Source organism: Chelon labrosus, assembly GCF_963514085.1.
Source record: "Chelon labrosus genome assembly, chromosome: 8".
Lineage (NCBI taxonomy): Eukaryota > Metazoa > Chordata > Actinopteri > Mugiliformes > Mugilidae > Chelon > Chelon labrosus.
Genome location: NC_140358.1, coordinates 20,069,070 through 20,094,420, shown reverse-complemented (window position 1 = coordinate 20,094,420; position 25,351 = coordinate 20,069,070). Strand labels below are relative to the sequence as shown.

Genomic DNA, 25,351 nt, shown 5'->3' with positions numbered 1-25,351 from the left:
TCAGACTGATGACTCATGTATAGGCTACCACTCTGAATGTATAAAGTCATGCACCCCTAACACATGCAAGATAAATGTGAGAATCACACGGTTAACCTATCGAAAGGTATGTGCAGTAATGACTGGTGTTGTGAAGGACTTGTAAGCGTTAGCCACAAACTAAAACTGATAACCTCAACGTGGCGCAAAAGTGTAAAACTCCAGGTACTATCAGCGTGTTAAGATTCGGTGAACACTGAATATTCTCATCACTAGATCCTTAATTTGATACGGCAGAACTTTCCGAGTGACGGAACAGATTGTGGGATGAGTTTTATCGCAGTGACGCAGAATGTCTACGCACACAGCTTCATTAGCCGGTTCTTCTCTGTTCTGCAGAGCAGCTGCATGCCACAGGTTTAACAGAAGACAAACCAGTGACATGTGACTGACCACACGTGTAAATGTATGACAGTTTAAGGCCTGCTGAGGAGTACAGTGGGTGATGCTTTTCTTTTAGTTTTCAGCCATGAAATGTCTGATGTATCAGTTTAATTTAACCGAACAATCCTTGTAAACTACTGTTCTGTTACTTTTCTTTAGTTTCTATGTTTGTGTTTCATTACAAGCAGAGAAATACGAAGCACTGCCAACATTTCACCCTGCCAGCTGTGGGAAGTAATAAGTCACCGGTGGGCTAATAGAGGCCCACGGGCCAAATCCATCCCTGATGTTTTTCACTCTACAACAGTGTGCATCACAAATTCCACACGGCGGCCCGTAAATCTACCGTTGGTACGGGGCTTGTGAAAATCCCAATAAATACGACCTTGTACGATCTAATAATTGTCGGCAATTTGCATCTCAAATGCAAATAGGCTGCAGAGAAAGGCGAAGGCAATCACTTGGTATAGAAGAGAAAATCGCAGCAGCGGTCAAATGCGGTGCATTTCTGGAAGCTAAAACAAAATAGTGCTATAAAATAACATAAAAGCACGTGCAGCATAGAATAGATGCCTCACGTGCTGTTACTTAAATATCATTTTGAGGTACTTTACCTTTCAGTGGATTACACTTCCCTTTCTAGTCCACTGCCTTTGTTTTTCATGTGTAGGTCCAGATTAAGATTTTACATAAAATATTTAAACAACACATATAATTTTTGATAGTGTTTTTGATATTTTTTACATTTCACCAGATACATCAAAGATTGAAGAGTATTTGCTAATTGTGTGTCTATTTTGCTGCTGTGTTAAACCGGCTCCACGTCATTGGTTATAATAATAAAATACTGATGAACTTCCTTTTCTTCAGAACAATTTCTTCATACTTCAAGCTCATCCTGTTTCTCTACTTTTTAACTTTTAACTGCAGACCTTAAATGCAGTGGAGCATTTAACATTTCAGTTTAAGTAAAATGCAAAATTTCTGAGGGTGCATATGTTCTCACACGGATTTTTTTATTTATATTTTTTGCACATCTAACAGGCTGTAAATGCATTTTTGCTAGTGTAAACAGATGGCCCGTGCAAACTTCTGCTAATAAGACGGCGAAGTGAAGGAAGAAACGGGTCATTGCATGTGTCACGTACAATGTGTGTGAAAAGAATGATATTGCTTTTTTATATATATATATATATATATATATACGTATATCCCTCTCTTGTGCTCTCCGTTTGAAGTAGTTTCCTGTCGAAAAATACAATCATTTCCTGAGAGATAAACGAGCCCACATTTTGAGGGTGTGCGCGCACACACATAGAGAATGTGCCTTATAGAGAAAGAGGAAGGCTGTCATAAAGGTTAGAGGTAGGAGAGAGCTGCCGTCAGTCTGGGCGAGGAATCAGAAAGCTCGCTGGGCAAAAAGCTCAGGCTCCCTGAACAGAGCATTTGAACACAGAGAAGAAGAAGAGGCAGGTATCAGATGAGAGGCTGGACAGCTGCCTCACCTGTGTTCCCAGTCTAGAGGATACACAGTGAAGACAAAAAGGACTGCCTGCAGTAAAAAGTTGAAGCCAAGAAAGAAGGAGAGAGAGAGAGGGGAGTTGGATCTTGGGGGCAGAACAAAAAAGCCACATCTGGAGAGAAGCCGTGATGGATAAACTGCCTGTCTACCACGGACCTATTGGCAAGGAAGAAGGCGAGAGGCGGCTGGGCCAGGACGGGCGAAACGGGTGCTACCTGATCCGCAACAGTGACTCTGTGCAGGGTGTCTTCTGCCTGTGTGTGCTGTGAGTATAAACACAAATTGCACAGTAACTTTGGTCTGCATCTTCTGGCTCTTACGCAAGCCTCATAATCACATCAGCACATGTGTAATCCTATTTTCAGCCGTCACAACAACATTATTGATCTGCTCACGTTCACAGAAAATAAAAGGCTAAAGAAAGTGAAATCCAAAGTGAAAGCGTGGTCTGCTATTGAGAGTGAAATAAAGAGTCCCATAGGAGAAGCGGCACTGACAGCTGGGTCAAATACTTGTTTCATTAAAACCAAAAAGGTCAAGGGTTAATCTGTGCCTATCTGTGTGCGCAGGTTCGACGGATACGTCTACACATACAGGATCCACCAGGATGAGGCAGGCTCGTGGGCCGCAGAAGTGAGACATTTTATCTTTCTTTATTTTGTCTTTATTTTTATTGTTGTTGTGGCTTCATTCTGTGTTGTGAAAAAAAACTCTACAGAGCCGGCAGAACAGCTGCACATCCGTCTGGCCCTGGTTGGCGTTTATTGGTTTAGAAGGTGTTTTCGGTGCCAGCACAATTCAACAAGCTGTGAATCTGAGGCAAACATTTTCTTTTTTTTTTTCTGTTTTGAGGAGTGACAACGCTGAGAGACGGGTGCATTTCTTTTGCTTTAGCAATAACACCCTGTGAGATATCTCCCCCTCCTCCTCCTCCTCCTCCTCTTTCTCTCTCTCTTTCCCTTCACCCCAACCTCAAATTTAGGATGCCACAGCATCAGCATATACTCTAGAGATGGGGAAACGTAGAATTGCGTTTGACAGCATTTCTGATGGGATATGTAATTGAGCACTGAGGGCTGGCAAACACCCAGAGATGGGAATGTATAGAGACATCTGAGGGCTATGTCTTTCTCTGACGACTGAGCTCCACGCTGTTGTAACGACATTTTCCTCCCGCTCATTTTTACTGACAGCACCGAGCGAACGGATAGAGGGGAGAGGGGGGGTGAAAGAAGGCTGGAATTACAAGAAATTTCACTACAAGCTCAATAACACTTTACATTATTCATGCGCAATATCAATCACTTTAATGAAATCTTCTCGGGAACAGAGGTAGCACTTGTGGCCGGAGTGCCGTGCTGCGGGAAGTGCTCTCCGCGTTTGATTAAATGATTTTAAAATGCATTCAAAGGACACATTCTCCACCATTCCGCCGCCGCGTGATTGATGGCGCAAGAATGAAAACACAAAAATGTTTTTTTTTTTTTTTTTTTTTTTTAAAGTCCTTACTTGACAAAATTATGGTAGTTTCCAAGGCGCAAGGGGTTCAGATATATAAAAGTGACAGCTGTGGGCAAACAAACGAATGGGAAACCGATGTGTGCGCACTATCAATTAGAAATAAAGCAAAGCTCCCACCGAGAGATCCAGAAAAACAATTCATCTTATTTTTCACTCACGGCCGCAGATGATTTCTATAAAGGATCTTTGTGTTATTTTGTCACGGGCAAAGCTGTTGAGACGAGGAAACACTTCAAGTTTCTAAGATAAATGCTGAAATAATGATTTTTATTGACTAACAAAACACACAAAAAAAAAAAAATCTCAGGGGAGGGAATGTTTTCACAGGAAGCTGCATCCTGAGTTTTCTAAATTTAGCTTAGAAACCCCTTGATGTTCATTATATTTCCCTCCTTTCTGCAATAGATTTTACAGATGTTATCTAATTTCCTCTTATTTATTAATGTCTCTTTTTATTGTTTAACACAAGCTCAGTGTGGATCAGCTATATAAAAGAACTGGCACAGTTCCCAGTCCATCTCTTTGCACTTGTACGTCTGATGTCTTTTATAAGGTGAATCTGTGAGAGCTCATTTCAACACAGGCCCGTCCCGTCCTCTTCATTACCCCCGCGGGGTTTGATGTGGAGATGGAGACGCTTTGAATTCCCCTCTTTGGTTTATTTTATTTTTTTTTTTAACTCTCTTTCACTCTCTCTTGTGTTTCAGACCAGCCCTGGTGTGCCAAAACGATATTTCCGGCAAATAAAGAACTTGATAACAGCTTTCCAGAAGCCCGGACAAGGAATTGCCATGCCTCTGCTGTACCCTGTCACTGCTCAGAGTCGAGCGCAACATACATACACGGAGGAACCGACGGCCGGTAATAGCCTGTCGCAGACGCAGAGCAGCCCAGGCGTTTACTTCAACCACCAGCAGCAGCAGCAGCAGCAGCAGCCGAGGCAGCACGCTGCACATGGACAGAAAAACAGGAACAAGAAGGAGGTGCGGCAAGCTTTTGGTTAGGGGCAAACCCTAAGCCGTCAAATAGCCTAATTACAAAGAAAAAAAAAACGGACTAATTCCTACAGTTTCATTTGACATGCTGCATGTGAAGTAAATGCAATTTTTTTTTGCTGTTTTTCAAACTCGTGTTGACTCAGATCTCCCAGTGTATTTTTTTTGTTTTGTTTTTTTGTCTTTTTCTTTTTCTGCAAATTCAGCAGAGAGAGACAGAGAGAAAGAGTGAGCCCCATAACTTTCAAGGGGTGTGATGTAAAATATACAGCTGCTGGCACATTAATATCCATTACTGCATACGTAAGTTGACAACAAATATTGTGCTGTGTTTTCTTAATGCAATAGAGTTGTGTGAATGGCAAAGGAAATAAATGATATTGGCTGAAATAAACTACTTTAAATAAGGTCACGGGTACGCAGCCGCACGCAGCCGAGCCTGCCTCTGACACATAATGTGGGCAGAAAAAAAATTCAATTTGACATATTGAAGAACTGATTTCCATGGAGGGAAGGATGACTACTCGGAAGAAGAAGAAGGAGGGAAGGGGGAGGGAAGGAGGGAGGGGAGGGTCCGTCATTCACATGACTGACATTATGGGTGCCTCATAAGAAAAAAGACAGACAGAGAGAGAGGGACATGGAAAAGAAAAGTGTATGAGAGAGAGAGAGAGAGAGAGAGAGAGAGAGCATCCATTCAGCCCAGGCAATTCTTCAGTGCAGCGGTCTCCTAGCAACCGGACCCTCCATCTTTTCACTACAGAGATGAGGTTGGACAGTATCTAGGGGAGCATATGGTTTAGGAGGGAAAGGTGCATCGCCGCCGATCGGCGCGGCGCTAGTCAGGAATGTATATCACCTGCTCGCAGCAGTCAGAACATATGCATTGTGCGTCTCTGTCATCCGCAGCCCAGGAGAGGAACACAAACAATTAATGGTGGGCAGATGGCGGAGTGACGGCGGGAGGGAGGGAGGGAGGCGAGTGGAGTGTGCGTGTAGGGGGGGCGGCGAGTGGATTAGTGCTAGCTAGATTTAAAACAGAGAAAAAAAAAGGAAAACAAACTTCTTTACTTTCTTTTTTAACTTTTGGTGGGGAGAGGCTTGGAAGTGGTTCACATGTAGTCTTGATTGGCATTTCCTAATGAGAGGAGACAAGCTGTAGAGAACGGCACAGCCAACTCCAGGTCCTGCCCCCTCTGCACTCAACACCCACTCGCTGAGCCTCAGCTGTCACATTTCTTTTTCCCTTCCTCTGTGTTCCAACCCCCCCCAAACACACACACACTCTCCTCCTTCTTCTTCTTCTCCTTCTTCTTCTTCTTCTCCCACTCTTCTGACAGACGCAGGTTCCTCATGCATAACTCGGCTTGAGCCATAATGATGGGTGATAATGACAGCACAGATTTGAAAGTAACAAACTCCCTGAAACGAGAACAAAGGGAGCACAACAAATGTGTGGAGGGAAGGCGGCAGATACACAGAAGACGTGATAGAGAGAGAGAGAGCGACTAAGACAGAGAGAGAGACTAAGAGAGAGAGAGAGCAGACGAGGAGACAAATAACAAGCAACGATGTCTATGAAATCCCACTGAGCACTCTGGTAATTCACACATAATAACTTTAATCAGCATCGTAACCCAATAAAGTCAGATTTTTCAGCGAGAATATTTACTATAGCCATGTATAATTCTTTGCAAAAATGTAACTGTTTTTCTATTGATTAACAATACTGACACTTATGAACAACAGAGTTTCCAGTTGAGCACTTTTTTTTTCAGTGTGAAAGCACTGGCTATGTACATTCTTGATTTTTAGTATACACACTCATACAAACTACTGTTGGAGCACACCAGAGGCAGAAAACCACAGGAGGTTTCCTTCTCTAAAGGGGGAGTGTCAGAGTCGACAAGGCCTCTCTTACACAATATGTAAACGATAGTATATCCGAGGTAAACCATGTAGGAACTCAAATGGCAACCGGAGAGCTCTTGATTTGAGGATTAGTCACTGGCAATCCTAAAAGTCTTCACCTCTACAGTTCAGTGATGCGGGGTCCGAAATGATGAACAGTGTTGAAACAGCAAAATGACAGACACAGTCAGTCCGTCAGTGAGTCGGTCGGTCTCTCGGTCTGTTGGTCGGTCCGTCCGTCCGTCAGTCGGGATACAAAAAGCAAAGCCACAGCCAAACCACACTGCTTGTGCCACTGTTAGAAATCGGAGAAACTGGACGATAATAATAAAATACCATCATTTTGTCACAATTAAAGGCATTTGGAAGTTTTTTTTCCCCCCAATCTCTCTTCTGGTTCTTCTTTGTCGTCGTTTTCTTCTTCTTTTTTTTTCTTTTTTTTTGATACAGTATAGAAACAGTAGAACAAATCAGAGTAGAGTAGAAACAGGCAGTCTTTGGTGGGGTGGGGGGCTGCTCACGTGTCTCTGTTACCTGCCCCCCACCTCGCTCAGTGTCATAAAGTGGATGTTGGAGGGGCAGTCGGACAGCTCCGGCTGCTGCTCTATAGGCAGGGAGTAGTAGCCGTCGTAACCCTGAACGCGTCCCCCGGACAAGAGCTGCTGCTTCTCCGCCTCGCTCCACGCTCGGCTCCCTGCGTCCCCTAAATCCACCCGCTTTTTCTCCTTCTCCCACGCTCCGTCCACCGCCCTCTTCCTCGCCTCTTCCCTCACCCGCGCCCTCTCCTCCTCCTCGTTCCCGCCGTAGCGCACGCACAGGCACAGCGCCCCCTGCTGGAGAGTGATATCGGCGAATCGTCGAGTCCTGCCGTTCACCATGGCGCTCATCTGAGACACGCTCACGTTCACGCCGCTCTCCAGGACGCGGCCCCCGACTCCCAACCCCAAGGCGAGGTCCTCCTCGATCGGCCGGGACTGGACGAAGTGGTGGGTGTCGCAGCCGTGCACGGTGAAGCTGAGCCCGCTGAGATGGACGGCGCCGTTCAAAATGGCCGCCACCCTGCGGCTGTCCTCGCTGGCCACCCCTATGACCTCCGCGCTGACCCGGCCGTGAGAGACGGCGAATCGGATGCTGGGGCCGAGAATGGAGGGTCGGGAGCCGAAGGGAGGAGGTCGTGCCGGTCTGTGGCAAGCTGATCCCACCGGCTCTGAGAGAAGAGGTAGCCTCTCCAGAGAGATGAAACTCCTCAGCTGTCTCCGCAGCTCACACTGGATTCCCAAAGCCACCTGGGAAAACAGGACAAACTGTTTAATTCAGAGGTTTGATGTACAGTCACAGCATGTTTTCACAGCAGGGATTGTGACTGGCAGAAAAGCAAAGCTATTTCTAAAAACAGTAACGACGACTCCTTTAAGATTTCTCTTTAACATGCAACAAACTAGAGAGATGGCGTGCACAATCACACAAATGTTATTCAGTCATGATTATAGTATTAATCAAATACTAACTATTGTGATAGTTTAGTGTGGCGCTAAATAATATGTCTAAATTCATGATATAAAATGTAATCAAGTGTTTGATTTAAAATGCTAGATACGCAACAGGGGAGCACAGTTAACTGCACCGAACCTCCATTTATTATAAAAAAACGTGTTTACATAATCTTCACATATATTTGGAACGTTATGACATATAGTATTTTGATAATCATATTGTTTAATGAAATTAATTAGGAGTTTAATTGTTTCATCCCTCCATCCATCCATCTATCTTCATTCTAAATAGATCATGGATCCGTGTTACACATTAGAAGAACCATCAAAGCCAGGTCATTGGTGTCTTTATGCTTCTACACTAAGATGTAGGCCCTGAGGGTTAAATTAATTAAATTAATCAATTATGTGTAATAATGAAAGAAATAAACACAAAAGTGCACAAATTAATTGTGTAAGCATATACATGAATCAATATTTTGCCAAATACGAGACATTTTCCTTTTTCAACTCTATGAAATATCGCTTTAATCACTGCTGATTGTAGATTAACAGTTTTATTGGAGTTTCTTTTTATTTAATAACCGAGATTTCATTCAAAAGAGTCTGATTTAAAAAAAAAATGCTCTACTGAAAAAGAAAAAGGAGGGGTGACAATACCAAGAACGAACACAGTCAATAGATTAAAATAATTAATCGCGATTAATCGCACGATTTCAGTAGCTAATGAGTCATTAACACAAATAAATCACAGTTTAAAAAAAAAAACTGTTTATAATGTACTTTTTAAGTTGAAGTTTTATTACTCATCAACATGGGAGTGAACAAATTAGTTTTATGCTAATGTGTTTTATTATTAATGCAGCAATTCAAAACAATGTATGAATACTGTCAAGAATATTGTTGCCCAGGCATTTTATTTAGCTTCATCCCTGACCCCATTGACAGCGAATGCAGATAAAAACCACGTACCAACTTATGTGGTGGTGCCACTTTTCTTTTTTTGCTTAAGGGTAAAGTTATTTACTACCGCAATCATGACAACTTTTCAAGGTGCTATGCTTCTTTCACCACTTTCTGATTACTCAAAGTGCAGCTGGGCTGATGGCCACAGTAACGTGCATGTGTTAATCATGCGTTAAAAGGAGTTTGCGTTAACAGGTTATTAGTGGGTTAAGTTTGACACACCTTTTTACCACATACATTTTGCACAACAATATACATTTTCAGTTCCTGTGCTGCAGCTCAATGAGGTTTGCAGTGGTGCAGTGCTCACCTTGCTGGAGTCCCAGTCCTGTGTCTTGGTCTGGGTCTTCATCAGTTCGTATGTTTGTTCCATTCTGCCCACTTCAGGCTTCGGGAAGCCAGGGACAACATTATGAAGCTGGAAACCAAATAGCTGCAGCCAGCTACCGATGTCTGGGCACACACAGACACACAAGAAAGGAAAGGGGAAAAAAAAAAAAAGTACACAGAGGGAGAGAAAGTTAGAAAATAATGCGTATACTGGGAAGCAAACAAAAAGTCGTAAGGCCAGGGGAAAAAAAACACCTCGCACAGGAAATCACACTATATATGAGAATAATATGCGGCCGAGGCGGGTCGGCCAGTGTTTCCCCTCACAAACAGATTCCTTCTGCAATAAACAATCCTGCTGCAGGAAAACGTGACAGGCCAAATGAATGTTCCATTAACCAGAAGGACATACGCCCCCACCAACATCCTGTATTCATCTTCTACTCTCCTATTCCATCTCGTTCCCTCGCTCGAGATTCTATTTTGTCTCTTGGGGAAACAGTATGTTCTTGACAGACAGAGGGAACAAAACAGAGAAGCCTGTGTTAAAAAAAACAATGTGATCAGAGGCATAGCTGTCCTTTCTGTTGCCTGTACGTTCTCTCTGTCACATCTTTTCTCTGTAACACAAAGCTCACCTGTGGTTAGCTATGTGGCACGTTCACTCATTCTTTATGGCAGATGTTTCCCGTGCATGTGTGCTTGTGGGAGTAGGTGTTGCTGAGTAAAAATCTGCCTGTTTCTCTTTGTATCCGTCAGTCGGCCTCTGATTCAGTGTTAAATGGAAGTGTGTGAGAATGTGTGAAATTCACCTGTAGTAAACTTTGTCACCTCCTCCACCCTTCCAACTGGGCAGTTATTCTTGAAAGCATACAAGTTAAACGGCTTCGGCTCCTTGCTCAGCTCCCCCCACAGTTCATGATTCGGTGAAGTCCATCGGCCAGCTAGTGTGTCGTAGTCCCGCCTGCCCAAATGGACCAGTCGAGTGAGAGGATCGTATAAGCCACCGTGGAAGCCGATGACAAGCTGGAAGTCAGGGTTTGTGTCCTGATAAACCTCTCCATAGGGGGTGTAGAGGATCTCTTTGACCAGTCGGCCCTTGCTAGAGAAAACTGCCCTCGGACTTCCCACGCTGTCGCAGGCGACGTAGTACTCCTCCCCGCTGCTCAGCTCCATGGCGATGAGATGGCCCTGAAGGTCGTAGTACAGCGACGTGATCAGATTGCTGCTGTGGTTGTACAAGTGACTGACCCTGGTGGGGTGCGACAAATCAGCGTAAAAGAACTGCAGCTGCTCGCCCTGGCTGCTCTTGGTGGCCACGCGCCGACCCAGTCCGTCGTAGCGGTACCACACGGTGCGCTCGGTCACACGGTTGAAGACCCGTGTCAGCAGTCCGTTGGAGTTGTAGTCGAACAGGTCATTCGCCCGCTGGCGGAGGAAGCCATCGTCATCCACGCTGTACTGCAGCTCGCCAAGGTGTGTGATGCGGTCTCTCTGATCATAGCGCAGTGGCGTCAGCCTGGAATCAGACACAATACCACTTTAGATTTACAAAGATGATGATGAGGCTCATGGGTATATCTTTAATTTTGTTGGTAATTATTGATTATTGACAGAAGATGGCAACATGCACAGATGCAGCAGCTATGGGCTTTCCCAGACAGTTTAGGTTTAGTCATATTTTAGTTATTTTAGCACTTTTAAGAAAATGGTATTCTGCCCTATGGGGCTCAAGCAGACTTTGTTGTTGTAAAACGACAATAAAGATTCTTGAACTACACAGACCTGTGAAATTTAGTGAATCTGTCCAGATATTTGACAAAAAAACTCAAATACTTGCTGCAGAAAATAAATGAGAAATATTTGCTGTTGAAAATTTAGACAATTACCAGAGTCAATAGGACCTTAACCTGGGAACGTGACTGTCTGAGCAGATTTTGAACCAAATATCCCAAATAGTTGTTATAATACTGTGAAATTATTATTATTATCTAAGTCAGTGGTCAATGCCATCCCTAGAATCACGCAGAACCAGTGTAGAACCAAAAAATACGCTTACATTTTCATTACATTATCCAGTGTAAAATGCACATGTAGCAGGTGGAGACTTACCTAGCACTGGTCCCATGGCTGAGCAGATTAATGTTTCCGTTAAGGTCATAGCTGTAACGCCACTGAGGCCTCTCGTTGACCGAGGCACTTTGCAGCTGGCTGTCTGCATCGTACTCGTAAGTGTAGCGGGTCACGTTGTTGTCCACGCCCACCCTGATGTCGCAGGTGGTCGTACGTCCCGCCGAGTCGTACTGAATAGTCATCCAGTACGCGATGGATTTCAGGATCTCGTACTGGACCTCGACCACTTGGCCGTAGGAGTTGAATACCTTGGTGTGCTTCATCAGATGGGTGGTGATCACCTAAACACCCACAAACAATCAACCGTGAGACTTTATTGGTCTAATTAAGAAAAAGAAAAAAAAAATAGGAGTTGCTAAATGCTATTAGCCTAGCATAGACAGACTCTTATCAGAATATGAGTCTGGTAACATGTCATTTGGATTTCATTACAGAGCGTGTGGAGAGTAAGTCTGTGAAGGTTCTCAGTCATCCAAGTATATCCAAAAAGTGTAACCGGACTTGTAGAGTGGTGGCAACTTACGGCCTCCAAAAAATTGCGAGTAAGGGGAATTTGGTCTGGCTTCTGTGCTAAAATGCTATGTTGACAAGCTAATCATTTTGCGTTGGTGCCAGGCCAAGCAGGCACCATGAGGTGGGTGCTGGATGCAAAGTTGTTGAAAACAGTGAATCTGAAGCAACACATAAAGCTGAGGGGCCATAAAAACAAAGCAATGGGCTGCACTGTAAAACATTACAACCCCATTAAGTTATGTGAACATTTTTCCTCCCTTTAATAGTCAAATAGTCAAAGTTTTTGCCGTTGAATTCAGTTTTATACATTTTCAAATTTGACTGGACTTGGTGTGAGCCAGTTTTCATTTAACTCTTGTCTGTAAGTTTTGAGTTGAACAGAGCTATGGGGGAGGAAGAGGGGTGATATAATATGAATACTAAGAAAAATAGACACATTTTGATTGATTAGACAGACCTATTACTAGAAAATTGCGATACCTTTGAAACAAGGCTCCACAAAAGAGCATTAAACCACGGTATTACAGCATCAGCATAACTATTGGCACCATAAGCCAACCCAAATAGATGGGTGGATTTTAGAACCTGTTTCCCTACCAGGAATGCACTCCAAAGAGGCTGTTTTTGGTGGATCAGATTTAATATCCTCCTCTCTAAATGGCATTAAGTGAGGGCATTGTTCCAAATGCCAAACCCAAGCTTTGAACATCTTGTCAGTGTATTTTGAAATAAATGTTTCTGAACAAGCAAGATGTCTGAAATCTAAGTAGGAATAAAAACACTGGTGGCAATTGATATGAATATAGTTACGTTGTTTAGTTGAAATGGTGAGAAACTGTGAGTTCATTTGACAGGATAATATGAGTTTTCTTCAATGGATAATGTAACCTAGTAAGTTATTTTAACTCATAGTCTTGAGTTGAAAAAAGAAACGATCATTAGCTATAGCTTAGCTTTAAACTGAGGTTTTCTTCAAGTTACTGGCATTTTTAAGTTTACAGTGTGAAAGGAACTAAACCAGTACACAAAGCGGGCAGGGAGCGGAGTTAGATATAGATAGATATAGACAGATATTCATGTATATTGTTGATAGCTGCGTACCTGGTTGAGGTCATAGAAGATGACGCTGAATTTGCCAAACTGCTCGACCCGTCCGGATACATCGACATAGCGGTACAGGTCGATGGGCAGAGGGGTCTCATTGATGACCGCCTGCATGCTAGTGACTCTGAAGTTGTTGTAGCTGTAGTCAAATCTGGCGTTGACCAAGCCCTCCTCGCTAAAGCGGAAGATCTGCCGACTCGTCAGCGGACCTGTGCAGAGTATTCACAACAGATTTATGTTGGAAATTGACTGATGCTGATAACGTTTCAAAGCAATCATTAGTGAGCGTGAGCTGCACACACATACATTTGCACAAACGGGACTTAAAATTGGCCAACACACTACCCATACAAGCCTGTCTAATCAGTTCAAATCAAGGACTAATTCAACATCATTAACACAGGCACACGAAGTGCAATCCATTCAGTTTAACTATCCCCACACCACTATGGCATTTCCAGTGGTGACCTTTAATATGGAGAGATAATGAAATCTAAAGACAATAGCCATGATGGGCCAATGTGCTCCTTAATGTCAGAACATCAACTTTAACAACACCATTCATCACTTCTGCAGCTCATCCTCCATTTGGGAAGAAAAAGGCCTGCTAATGAAACACCATTATGCTGCTATTCGAGATGACTCTGATTGCAGTTAAAATGACTAAGTGTCTAGCTTTGGAGACTGTAGAGAGCTGGATCAGCATTACATCTTCTATTTTTATTTTCTGTGGAATGTTGATTCTAAACCTACGCTAATGGGAAAATGGCAGAAGCACTGAGAGTGAGGTGGAGGTTTTTCTACGGCCCTAGGGAACTTGCAGTCTGTTCGTCTCGCTTCTCTAGCTGTCACTTCCCCAAGCTGTCATCTTTCCCTCTCGCTTTCTGTTGCCTTTTCTCCCTCGCCTACCTCACTATATCCCCTTCTCTCATTTTTTATTTTTTTTTTGGAGCCTTACTTTTCCTTGTCTCCTCTCAAGGGACAATTACCACTATCTCTCCCCTCTCCAAGGCTCCGTTTGTTCTGCTGAAATGAGATCAGTTAAAGGAAGGTGAGAGTCTATTCACAGAGAGGGCAAAGCGATAAACACACACACGCACACACACATACACAGCTGTGCCTCGCAGATTAGTGACACCTGATCATGGCAAGCCAATCACAAAGCCGTGGGAAGTGAACCAGCAGCTGAGATGACAGTGCTCTCAATGACCCTGGACAGTTTCTGTAACTAAAGGGAATCGCGGAACACTATTAACAATGGTGGTATCCTTACACACTACCTATATGTGCTGCTGCCACAGCTTAAGGGTCCCAAGAGGGGCCATGCCATTATGTAATAATACATCCACTTATAAATGGCATTGTTTCTACTTTTCCATAGCAAAAGTGAAACTATTGTTCACTTATTTGGGTTTTATACTCTTAGTTGATATATCATGATTTCCTGTCACATAGATGTTTGAGCATCTATGGAAGGTGTTGACATGCGACAGGCTGCAAAATAATAGCTTATATTTATACACTGCACTTGTTAACTTTGATCAGGCAGCCTTTTTGCGGGGGTGGGGAAGATAGAGCGCGGCTAAGAGCCCAGGGGGTGGTCTCGTATTTACAGCTGTGGTAGACCACAATTTCTTCCACTTGAACATGCATGGCCCTGTTCACGTTTCTGACTGTGGCTGCATCAGACTCAGATGAAATACCACTATGTCTGACTCAAAGCCCAACTACAGATTTTGATACAACCCGTGAAATCTGGCATCTCAAACACAGTACGGATGCTTTGAGCCGCGCTCACAGGCCGATTCACAATGACATGCATTCTGTTATATGATCCATTCTAGGACGATGCCGCACACGTTGTAAAGATTTATTTCATTTGTGGCTGTCGGCCGCTTCGCTCGCATTTGCCGTGAGTTAATGTGTATACGTACCTGTCTGTCTGTAGCGTATGGAGCTTATGAAGCCGTTATGGGTGAGATGAATGGTCTTGACGGTGCCAGAGGCTTCGTCATAAGTGAAGGTCACCAGGGTGGAGTCATAAACCACCTCAGAGAGCCGCGCCGCCGGTGTATACCTTTAAGAGATATGAGAATAAAATGGCCGCGATGTCAGAAGACTGGAATAAAACCGTACTTTTATTTAATGCACGGTAGAATACATTTGATCTTCAATATAAGTAAACATGCCACGCTCCATGAATAATACAAAGATCCCTTGGGCAAGTAAGGAACAAGTTGCATCATCATTCCATATTTCATCAAAATCAGACCAGCTGCTGTGGCAGTTATGGCCCTCCATTTCTTGAAAATGGGACCATTTATAATGGTATCCTCGTCTGGGACTATGAGTATTAAAAACGTTAAATGCCAGAACACTGCCTGAATCAGACTTCCAACTTCCATCAAAATCTGATCAGTGGTGTCTAACATAGTAGGATGATAAAAAAATGTGACCTTTAATCAGTCTGCCCCATTAGTCCAATCAGTGCAATTTGCAAGGACAGATGGTTGTGTGTAGCACGTTTAGTGTAGGCTAGACTCGGTGTAATAGGGCTTTTAAATTTAAAGATTAGCCTTTAATTATAGCACCTTCATCAAGCCAATCAGTGTTATGTTTTTATGTGGCTCGCTAACGTGCCAAGATGCATAATGCCTCCAAGTTTCATCAGAATCAAACCCATGGACTGTACCACCAACGTGACTTCATCCACTTCTTTCGGGACTAACATTTTGAAGCTTCTAATTTGACACTTTGGTTGCAGTGTTGTTTATTTAGAACCAGAAATGACCACATTTCTGGTTTAAAAGGGTAGCGGGGAGAGGCGTCACCTATATGCACCTATAAGTTAGAAACTTGTCAATGACAAGGCAGCCAAGAAAAGGATTTGATACTAACGACTGAGATCTTAAACTTGATTAGAAAAATATCTACTGAGGTTGTGAAACCAATGATGAGTTATTTACTCTTGCAATCATTCATCTTCTGTAACCGCTTGCCAGGGGTACACTCCAGACAGGCCGCCGGTCTATCGCAGGGCTAACACAGAAAGACAGACAACCATTCACACTCACAATTAACCTAACCAGCATGTCTTTGGACAGTGGGAAAAAGCTGGAGTACCCAGAGAGAACCCATTCAGACACAGGGAGAACATGCAAACTCCACACAGAAAGAACCAGTCGGCCTGTGGATTCAAACCCGGAACCTTCTTGCTGTGAGGCATCAGTGCTAACCACCACGCCACTGTGCCGCCCCATACACTTCCATACAAACCAGTAATGTTGCCCCCCTGTGGTCTTTCGAAAGAATGCAGGTTCAAAGGACTAGTATCAGCTTCACTTGTCAGATTCTGCAACCTCTTTCCCTCTGAATATTCTTCTTAAATTGAAACCAACAGCCGGCGTGATTTCTGCGGTCATACCTGTAGATGACACTGCGCCCCGTTCCCAAGTACTGAGTCCTCATCAGCCGCCCGTCGAGGGTGTAGTCCTGCATGAAGGAGGCCTGGCTGTCAGGAGGAATGTATATGTTCCTGTAGTAGCCGATGGACAGCAGCGACTGCAGGGTGTGCTTCACCATGCTGGGCATCGTCACGGCAACCAGACGGTCTGTTTGGTCGTATTCAAAGACGTAGCGGCGCTGGCTGTGCAGGAGCAGCATGATGGACTGCAAGAACACAGACACAGAGCGTTACGAAGCAATACCGCTGCTTTGACGGACACTTTCTTCCTGCGCCTCCTTGCAATGTTTTGAAACGTCATTGTCGTTTTTTAGAAAACTTTGCGGCAATAAAATGGCTACTCTTCAACAACCTTGGTTTTAGTTTGAGGACCACTTCATTTGTTCAATGAAAGAAAGCTATTTAATTCTTAAACATACGTGCCGTTAAAGAAAAAGAAAATCACAATAATTGGAGGCTTGGGTTTTTCCAGACAACAGCAATTTAGCTACCTGCCATTTATTTCTTTTTGTTTATTCCGACAAGCTTTAAAAAAACCTGTGTGTAATTCTGAAGCTCTCTGAACACATTCATCTGCAGTAAAACAATGTTCAGTGCGACGTTTCTATTCCACTGTAAGGTGATAATATTAATGCATTAATAATACATGCGGGCGTTATTAATTTCTAGATGGTTCTGTAATATAATCTCATTTACACTCTAATTTTGTCTTGGACCAAAACCTTGTCACTAAATATATCACGGGCTGAATATCACTTCATTAAATATTTCAGTTAATTTCAGGGACGGAAATTATACCGTCTGGTGGCTTTCAGCATCGTCACACACATTGTTTTAGTCGTCTTTTGCTAAAAACTACAGGCGCTTCACATTACTCCTTATCGTTTGTCAAAGCGTGCAGAGTGTTTACTATAAAAACCCACTTTCAGGAAACTGAACTTTGTAACCTCCTTGAGTTACGAAAGCCGTCACAAAGACCGCATTGTGGCATTTACTTCTCTCAAAGTTATGCATTGTTGTAATCATCGCATATATCAATAAGGACTGATTTCAAAAGCCTACACAGGCACTGAAATATAAAATAAAACACAGCAGACATGATATTCTTTCTGCAGCCTGATGTTCACAGTTTGTCTAAATAAATGGAAACTGAGGAAAATACCTAATAAATGTCATCTGCAGTATATTACTGTAAACCTTTTTTTAATTTGCTTTCACCTTGTTACTTTCATTTCCCGCAAGGAAAGTACTTTTCATGTTCTGAGTCACTTTTACTTTCAGATAACGGCAATAGCTTTGAGGCAGGAAACACAGATAGAGCAGATGCGTCTCTCTTGACAGCAAAGACCAAAGTAATAGTGAAGTTGTGAAAAAGAAATCTCAGCACGACAGTCACAAACTGTCTATCCCACGCGCCCCCCCCCCCCCAAAGGTGGAGTTCTCTTACTCTGTCTGCGTACGTGTAGCTCCAGATCTTGCCATTAACCCAGGCCCTGGACACCACCCTGTCGTTTTCGTACTCCAGCCGCTCGGACCATTCTCCGCGGTGGATGGCTGACAGCAGTCCTCCACCAGAATAGCTGATGTTTACTTCAGTGTATTTGCTGCTGGGCGACCACACAACGGGCCGGCCCAGCGGGTCGTACTGGATGTGGAGGGTGAATTTCCTGTGGTCGTCGTAAATCTTCCCCATTCTGGTGCTCTGGTCAAAGTCGATGGACAGCAGGTTCCTGTTATGTGCCTGTGGAGGAAAAGCAGTAAAGTGTCAGCTAGGCTAGAGGGATGGAAAACAAAATAAAACTTTTTTAATTTCACTGCCTTACAATCATCGTAAATCCTCAATGAAGCCGCAGACGTGCAAATACAAATGAAGTAGCATGTCTGAGACACGCAGAGATTTCATTAGTTTAGATAAATGAATTGTGACATTTAGAGCAAACCCGGGCCTGCATAATAACAATAAATTGTCTCATGAACAAGTGAAGAACAGAGTCCTGGGAATTGCTAATTAATTAGTGCACATCAGATAAAATGTCCTTTTCTTATGAAATATTCTGTTGCTTCCTGCGCCGAGGCAAAACAGAAGAGGGGCCGCACTGTGGAAAGTACAGCTAACAGGTTCACAGTCATTTGACCTAGCGGCTCGCTCCCAGTGACGCCATGCATCACTCAGAACATCCAGCATGTTGTGTATTGGTAACCTACATTTCACTCAGTGCATTTTTTAAGTGACATTTCCTGCTAAAATATGTAAAAGGTCAGATTGCGCAACTTAACGAATTCACACTCCTAAGATGTAGCTGATGTGACTGTTTGATCTAGTCACAGCAGATATCTGGCTAGTGACGGCGTCCGTGGAGCACTGCATCTTGAGGACGTGCTTTTCTACAACATCAGAGTACGACGAAAGTTTCGATATGGAGTTTTACCCTGAGCCTGCGTTCGTAAGTGCTGTAGTTAGTCTTGCTCTGTTCCTTCCTCTGCCTCCACTCAATCAGGCTGGGGGCGTGGTCTCCGGGCAGGCTGATGTTGCAGCGGCTGGCCGTGGGACTGACTCCTCCCCCGAGGCCTCCCGGGAGGAGGGGCTCCGTGCTCAGCGACAGCTCCATCCCGCTCGCCAGCGTCACGAGGAACGACCCGTCCGCGCTGACCCTGTACGCACTCTGAGCGTGGTCTGGGGGGGGGGGGGGGGGTCGAACGTTCATCAAGATGGAGGGCCCACGCAAGTGCAAAGACACACACACGCATACACACAAAGCCGCATGCAATCACACATGCACACAAAGATGCGAATATGCAACAGCACATGAAAAAAAGTGTGAAAATACATCAGTTACTGTTGCTCAAAAAACATCCTTGAGAAAAAAAATCGATGAGAGACAGCTGCAGACTACATGAATGCAACGTCTGGCACTTTCTAGTCTGAATTAATTGCTTAGATCACTGTACTGAGTGAGTTAAACTTTCTCTTTGCAGCATTAGCGCTGGACTGCGATTGCAGCCTCGGAAAAACATCTATTCAAGAACAGAACAGGCGAGGAGGAGGACAGACGAGGAGGAGAACAGACAGATGGATAGATGAGAGAGAAAGTAATGAAAAGAGGAAGAGAGAGAGAGAGAGAGAGAGAGAGAGAGAGAGAGAGAGAGAGAGAGAGAGAGAGAGAGAGAGAGAGAGAGAGAGAGAGAGAGAGAGAGGGCGAAGCTGATGAAAAAGAAAAAGAGGTGTATGGCAGGGGTGTGTGGCCGTTTTTCACACATTGCAAAGGTGTCTCTGCTCTCTCATTTCTACATTGTTCTGAGTAATATTTCAAACAGAGCCGACACATGTCCATGACTCCGTCTCATTTCTGTGCTATTTAAAAAAAAAAAAGTAAAAAAATAGAAGACAAATAATCATCAAACTATATATAAATCATAAAACTTAATGCCTCTAATAAACGGGACGGCAATTTCTCGTCTCTCCACCGCTATAAACCCCCCTCTGTACATATGGTTAGTGTTGCCTCCGAGGCAGGCACAGACACTGTGAATTTTTGTGGCGGAAGTAAAAGGGGCTCTCTAAAATACGGGGTCATTTCAACGTTTCCCTGTCAGCTCTGTCACACAGTAGCTGCGTGCGTGCGTGCGAGTGTATTTGTGTGTGCTGGAACAGCTTTTCCCTCCCTGCAGTCCTGTCATTGTGACAACTGCTAGAAAGCAATTAAAGGGATGACATGAGAAGAAACTGCTCCCACGAGTGGCGTCTCCACTCCACACTCATTTTCTCCTCTTCTCATCTCTGCCCTCGCTTCCATTTTTCTTCCCCCCACACCCGAAGCCGTTAAGACGTTTCACAAGTCAGTCGGATCTAAAATAAATAAATCGCACTTTTTTTTTTTACTGCCCATTAGTCTGGTTATGTAAAGAAGTCATATCAGACCCACATGTGAATTATTTATAGGAGGGGATAAATGTATTTTTTAAAGCTGCGATTCTCTGGCGGGTACATCGACGGCAGCCGATGAAAAAGAAGAAAAACACAGGTCAGAGTGTCTGACCTGACCAGAATAACAGCCGCGTTATTGCAGTTTGCCAATCATAAATGTTTAAGCATTACTATATAACCTTAGCTCTCCACTCCTTATACATCTCTGTATAGTGTCTATGGTTTAGTGCCCCCCAGATGAGTCATTAACGCCCTTGCGGCGCATTTGTGGTAAACTCGAGCGGGGGACGTACGCATGGTGGTTACGCTATAATGTTTCCTACGTGTCAGCCAGCAAATAGGTAAGCGCAACACATTTGTGCAGCCATATTTGCCCCTGCATGAACTCATTTGTCCTCCCACTGATCCAACAACGTTCCTAATGAATTGTGACGAATAAAACCCATGACGCCACACCTTGTTTGAACGTGTAGATGGTATCGCTGGCAGACAGGTTGGTGCTAGTGACGAAGTTCTCGCGGTTGGATGCCTCAACCTCCACGCGAGACCACCGCTCCAGGTTGCCGTGGAAACCGCTCACCTCACCAGTGGGCTGCGTGATGTTTGTCACTCTGCCCTCGTTGTTGTACCTTGGAAAAAAGACAAAACAAAAAAAACAATGATGCGCAGACACACGCAGAAAGCTGCGTCACACAGAAGTACACACACTCTATGCTATCCCTCTGCTTTCCTCCTTCATACACAAACACTGTCACTGAGTAAGTGTCAGCTATGATTTATTTGTGTAATTATCCAGCTGTGGAATTGGAGACAGTGACCGGCTTGGCGGCAGTGAATAATTCAGACAGATGTGTGTTAGCGTGTGCACTGTATGTGCGGTAACAGTAACATGTATGTGATCAAAGCGCTGCAGAGATGCCCTTCAACTAATCAGTCACTTAAGCGCAGGCTTAAAAGAAGAAAAGGCCCCCGAGCCCTCCACAGCACGGGTGATGCAGAAGTTGCCACCAGATGGCACTCATATTTCACACCGCTGACGTTAGCTCTGTCACAATAATACACATGCACATTCATGCAAAGCCACGTCCATACGGACATTCAGAATCAGGCACCATATAGTATAAATAAGAAAAAGAAAGTAGGAAAAGAAAAGAAAGACAGAAAAAAAAGAAAAAACAGAAAGAATGAAAGGTGAGAGAACTATAAGCAGATGTAGGAGAAACTGTAAACTTACTCATAAACTGTGGTCCAACTATTCTCATCACTCTTGGTTGCTAGGAGACCTGTGTTGCCATGGTAAGTGATGTGGGCGATGTCATGGCCTTGGGCCGACACCTTCCTCAGCGTTCCGCTGTTGCTAAGGGACAGCCAGTACACCTGTCCGCCAGGTAGCGCCAGCCAGAGGGGCACTCCGTGAGCGTCTCTCCTCACCTGGATTCCTCGGCCGTCGCGGCAAGTCAGCCCTGAGAGCTGGCCGTCGGTGCCGTAAGAGAAGTTGTACAGGTAGTGGCCGGTGATCAGGTGTTTGGTGAACATGTGGGAGCCATTCTGTCGTGGAAAGGAAGGAAGGATTCAGCGACGTTAGCCGTTTGTAAATCAAATTATGTAAAGAAAGAACATCCCTTCCAACCTGGGATTTCTTAAACTTGGTTGCATCATAAACTCTTCAAACAGGAAGTCATTGTAGCATCACAAGATGTCACATAATTATAAATCCTTTATAAAAACGTATTTCAGGTATTTCAGGATTATCTTTAGAAGTTAGAATGCGTGATGAAATATTAGATAAATGCTAACTCACCAAATATTATTAAAGTTTCAGATGAGACTTGCAAATTTCACCTGACCCCTCTTGCTCTTGATGATGAATGGGCCGTATTAGCAAGCTAACAATAGTTTTGTCAGACGTTTCTGGTAGTTCAACACAAGTTCCAATTTCCACTTACCCAGTGTTAAATTTAGTAATGCTATCAGCACAAAAGCAAATTAAATGACCTGAGATGTCGTGTTTTATCAACCAAGCTCAGACACTGTGTACCTGGCTAAAGAGATAGAGCTCCTGGTCCAGTGGGGAGCTGATCTCCACCAGTCCAGCTGGGCTGGGTTGAGGCTGGTTGGGGCTGACTGCTCTGATCCGGATGTTGCCCAGATCAGCAATATACAGGGTGCCGTTGGGGGCCACTGCCAGCGAGGAGGGGGCTTTGAGACGGGCATCACGGGCGTAGCCCCCGTCGCCTGATAAGACAAAAAAACACATTATTGTTTCGGTAAGGGCGAACTTTTTATCGACAAAATAGAATAACCAAAATCTCCCTCAGCTCTAAACACACTGAGAAATACAAATCCTTCTTTACCAAAGAGAGAAATCATAACCGGTACACACAAGGTGTGCAAAATATGAAGATCCCATGGTGCCGCTTAAGCGTTTATCAGTTTGGCTCAGGACCTGGACTTGTTGGGATACTGTAGGCTCCCAGTGGAGTGGATATGACCACCTTGATAGTGACCTCAGCCTTATCAGATGGCGGTAGTAGTTGACTCAATGCATCCAGATGTCTTTGGTAGCACAGCAGGATAATAGTCGGGTGAAGGCCTTTAGATGCTGTCAGCAGTAGGCCCGAGCCCTCCGATGGGTCTGTACAGACAGCGGGGTGTCAGTTTATCTCCTGACAGCATGCGCATTATGTGTGTATGTTTCTGCATGAGTGTGTGTGTCCGTTTGTATTCGCGGGGCGTGCGCTCACATATGTGTGCCCGTTCAAAGACACTGCGTGAGTGTTTACGGCGAAGGGATGGAAACGGAAAAGCCTCTGAAGAGAGTAATCATCTGTTAACAGCAAGACATGATTGAAAATATGCAAAGTACAACCCAAGAAATAGGGATGGTTACAGCCCATTGGCTTGTGGCATGGGATAGACACTTCCCTCCATTTTGAATAGAAAGAGGCAGATTTTTATGAGCAGAATTAAATGATAAAATCACATCCTCTGACACTTACAATGAAAGCCTGGCCTAACTGTCAAAGGAACATCTGCTTATTTGTTTGGTCCTTTCCTTCTTCCTTTTATTACATTTCAGGTGCCCTTCCATGATACACCAACCGGTAAAAAAAAAAAAGAAGCAGCTAGGAGTGAGCTTTTTCTTCCACCAGCTGTAATTTGAATGGATTTGAAAGGTGTCTCTTGAGCTGGTATCCTACTGAAATTTAGCTGGAGGTTTCTGCAAAGAAGGATCCTCCTTATGAATACAAATAAATCGCCCTGTGTGTACACATACACGCGTACACGCTTTCTGTATATCCAACGCGAATGCATTCACAAACTGTCCACTGTGAGATTATAAACGTTCTCTTCGTTCTTCTCTTCTATCGTCAGTTACTTAAACGGCATTATCATAATTCTTAATTGTTTTCAAGGAGAGTCAAAGAGGTTTTTCTTAGCCATTAAGATTCCCTCCGACTTTCATAATTCAGACGGAAAAGAAACGGCACAGAAGACGGACAAGAGAGGGAAAGTTCTTTTCAAGCTGTGCTAATAAAATTACTGGCCAGCAGGGACTCACAGACGGCAAGATTTCCTCACTGGATACCGAGACATATTGGCTGCATCAAATCACGTAAGCTATTAAAATGCCCCTGTTTCTGTTTCCCTTAAACATACTTCCGAATCAGGCCAAATATGATACGATCTGAAATATTTTCTAAAGTGCTGTTTAGTGCTTTAATCCTATTAGACTCATAACATGACTTAATCCAGAGCTCACACGGCAAGTGCAGCGTATGCGCGCTCGATGACCCACCAGAGAAGCAGTCGCAGTTGGGGTCTATCTTGCAATCGCAGTCAGTGGGGGCTCCAGAGATAACCGATATCTCCCCGTTGGTGGACACCTGTGGAGTTTAAAAAAAAAAAAGAAAAAGAAAAAAGAAATGACACGTCACACAGGGCTGCCAAATGCTGCAGGGCGTCGTTGTCAAGCAGGAGATAATATTCGACGTCTCCCCGACAAATGGGATAATAATGGCATTTCATAAAAAAATTAAAAAATAAATAAATAAAACAGAGCAGATTAAAAGATATTAAAATCAAATAAGAAGAAAAGCAAAAAGCATCTTCAGTGCATGAGCACATCCCCCTGTTCGGCCTAAATAGGGCTTCGTCGACTGATCTGACAAATCTTCGCAACATTAAATCTCCAAACAAATTAAACTCATTGCCCTGATGGGGAGGCCTATAAATGAAGGTGAAAACTGCTACACCAACACTCTGATTTTGATTAATCTGGGGAGGATGAGGCCTCTTTACTGGCCCAAGAGGTGCGCGCATTTATGGAAGATAATTGGGGCAGATGATGCGTTTGGATTTAGATTTTATGAACTTTATTATCACTCGGGGGAAGTTAATTTTAGTTGTCTTTTGTAACGCTGTACTGTATTACTGTGAATTTGCTTTCGTTTTCCCCAGACTGAGCCTCTGAAAACACTCACGGGTCTATATGGTACCTGTAAAGCTCAATAATTAATAAAGTTTAATCCGTTATCTGTAAAATTGTAACATTTAACGGTTATTTGTTTTTAACTTTGGACAGAACCAGGGTATCAGTTTCCCCCTGATTCCAGTCGGCGCTAAGCTAACCAGCTGTTACCTGTAGCTTCATAAATAATTTACGCAGAGGAGGGAGAGTGGCATCGATCCTCTCATCTAACTCTCAGCTAGAAAGTGCATAAGCGCATTTTCCACCAAATGTTAAACTACTTTATTTTTTTTTCCACAAGCATCATAGAGGCTTACGTGTAAAAGCGTTTCATGACTTTGACTTAGGACAATACATTCATTTCCAGAGACGGGGGAATATATTAAATAAAGCTTTTGATTTAAAATAATAATAATAGGCAAGGTCTTTGCAATAAATGCTCCATAAACATACGCCCGCTTCACAGAAAAACAAATTTGTGCCATTTGCCCGTATTTTGAACAAAACGCAGTCACAGCAGAGCTAATTTGGGATGTAACGATCGTGGTTTTAATGCACCTCAAAGCACCACTACCACTCAT

The 25,351-nt window shown here is 43.8% G+C and overlaps 2 protein-coding genes across 2 annotated transcripts in view; one reads left to right on the top strand and one right to left on the bottom strand.

Annotated features, from left to right (window-relative positions):
• Positions 1-1,634: 1,634 nt before the first annotated feature.
• sh2d1aa (SH2 domain containing 1A duplicate a) lies at positions 1,635-4,924 on the top strand. The gene is made up of 3 exons (XM_084549304.1): positions 1,635-2,210; positions 2,515-2,578; positions 4,174-4,924. The coding sequence occupies exons 1-3, from the start codon at positions 2,074-2,076 to the stop codon at positions 4,468-4,470; spliced, it is 498 nt and encodes a 165-aa protein (XP_084405430.1). The 5' UTR covers positions 1,635-2,073; the 3' UTR covers positions 4,471-4,924.
• Positions 4,925-5,961: 1,037 nt separating this feature from the next.
• tenm1 (teneurin transmembrane protein 1) overlaps positions 5,962-25,351 on the bottom strand; it is a gene marked incomplete at its 5' end in the record, with an annotated part of 159,791 nt that continues 140,401 nt past the window's right edge. The window contains 13 exons of the mRNA XM_084549760.1: positions 5,962-7,658; positions 9,142-9,284; positions 9,974-10,680; positions 11,274-11,575; positions 12,909-13,120; positions 14,846-14,988; positions 16,336-16,580; positions 17,822-18,115; positions 18,804-19,048; positions 20,756-20,928; positions 21,534-21,847; positions 22,338-22,534; positions 24,099-24,186. Coding sequence (XP_084405886.1) covers positions 6,903-7,658; positions 9,142-9,284; positions 9,974-10,680; positions 11,274-11,575; positions 12,909-13,120; positions 14,846-14,988; positions 16,336-16,580; positions 17,822-18,115; positions 18,804-19,048; positions 20,756-20,928; positions 21,534-21,847; positions 22,338-22,534; positions 24,099-24,186 — 3,819 coding nt within the window. The 3' untranslated portion in view covers positions 5,962-6,902. The remainder of the gene's footprint in view (positions 7,659-9,141; positions 9,285-9,973; positions 10,681-11,273; positions 11,576-12,908; positions 13,121-14,845; positions 14,989-16,335; positions 16,581-17,821; positions 18,116-18,803; positions 19,049-20,755; positions 20,929-21,533; positions 21,848-22,337; positions 22,535-24,098; positions 24,187-25,351) is intronic.

What these genes read in the sequence shown, in the direction of transcription:
- sh2d1aa (XM_084549304.1), top strand. Translation starts at nt 2,074, where the DNA reads ATGGATAAACTGCCTGTCTACCACGGACCTATTGGCAAGGAAGAAGGC. An exon ending in GTCTTCTGCCTGTGTGTGCT is followed by an intron (nt 2,211 to 2,514) that starts GTGAGTATAAAC and finishes CTGTGTGCGCAG; the next exon opens with GTTCGACGGATACGTCTACA. An exon ending in CAGGCTCGTGGGCCGCAGAA is followed by an intron (nt 2,579 to 4,173) that starts GTGAGACATTTT and finishes CTTGTGTTTCAG; the next exon opens with ACCAGCCCTGGTGTGCCAAA.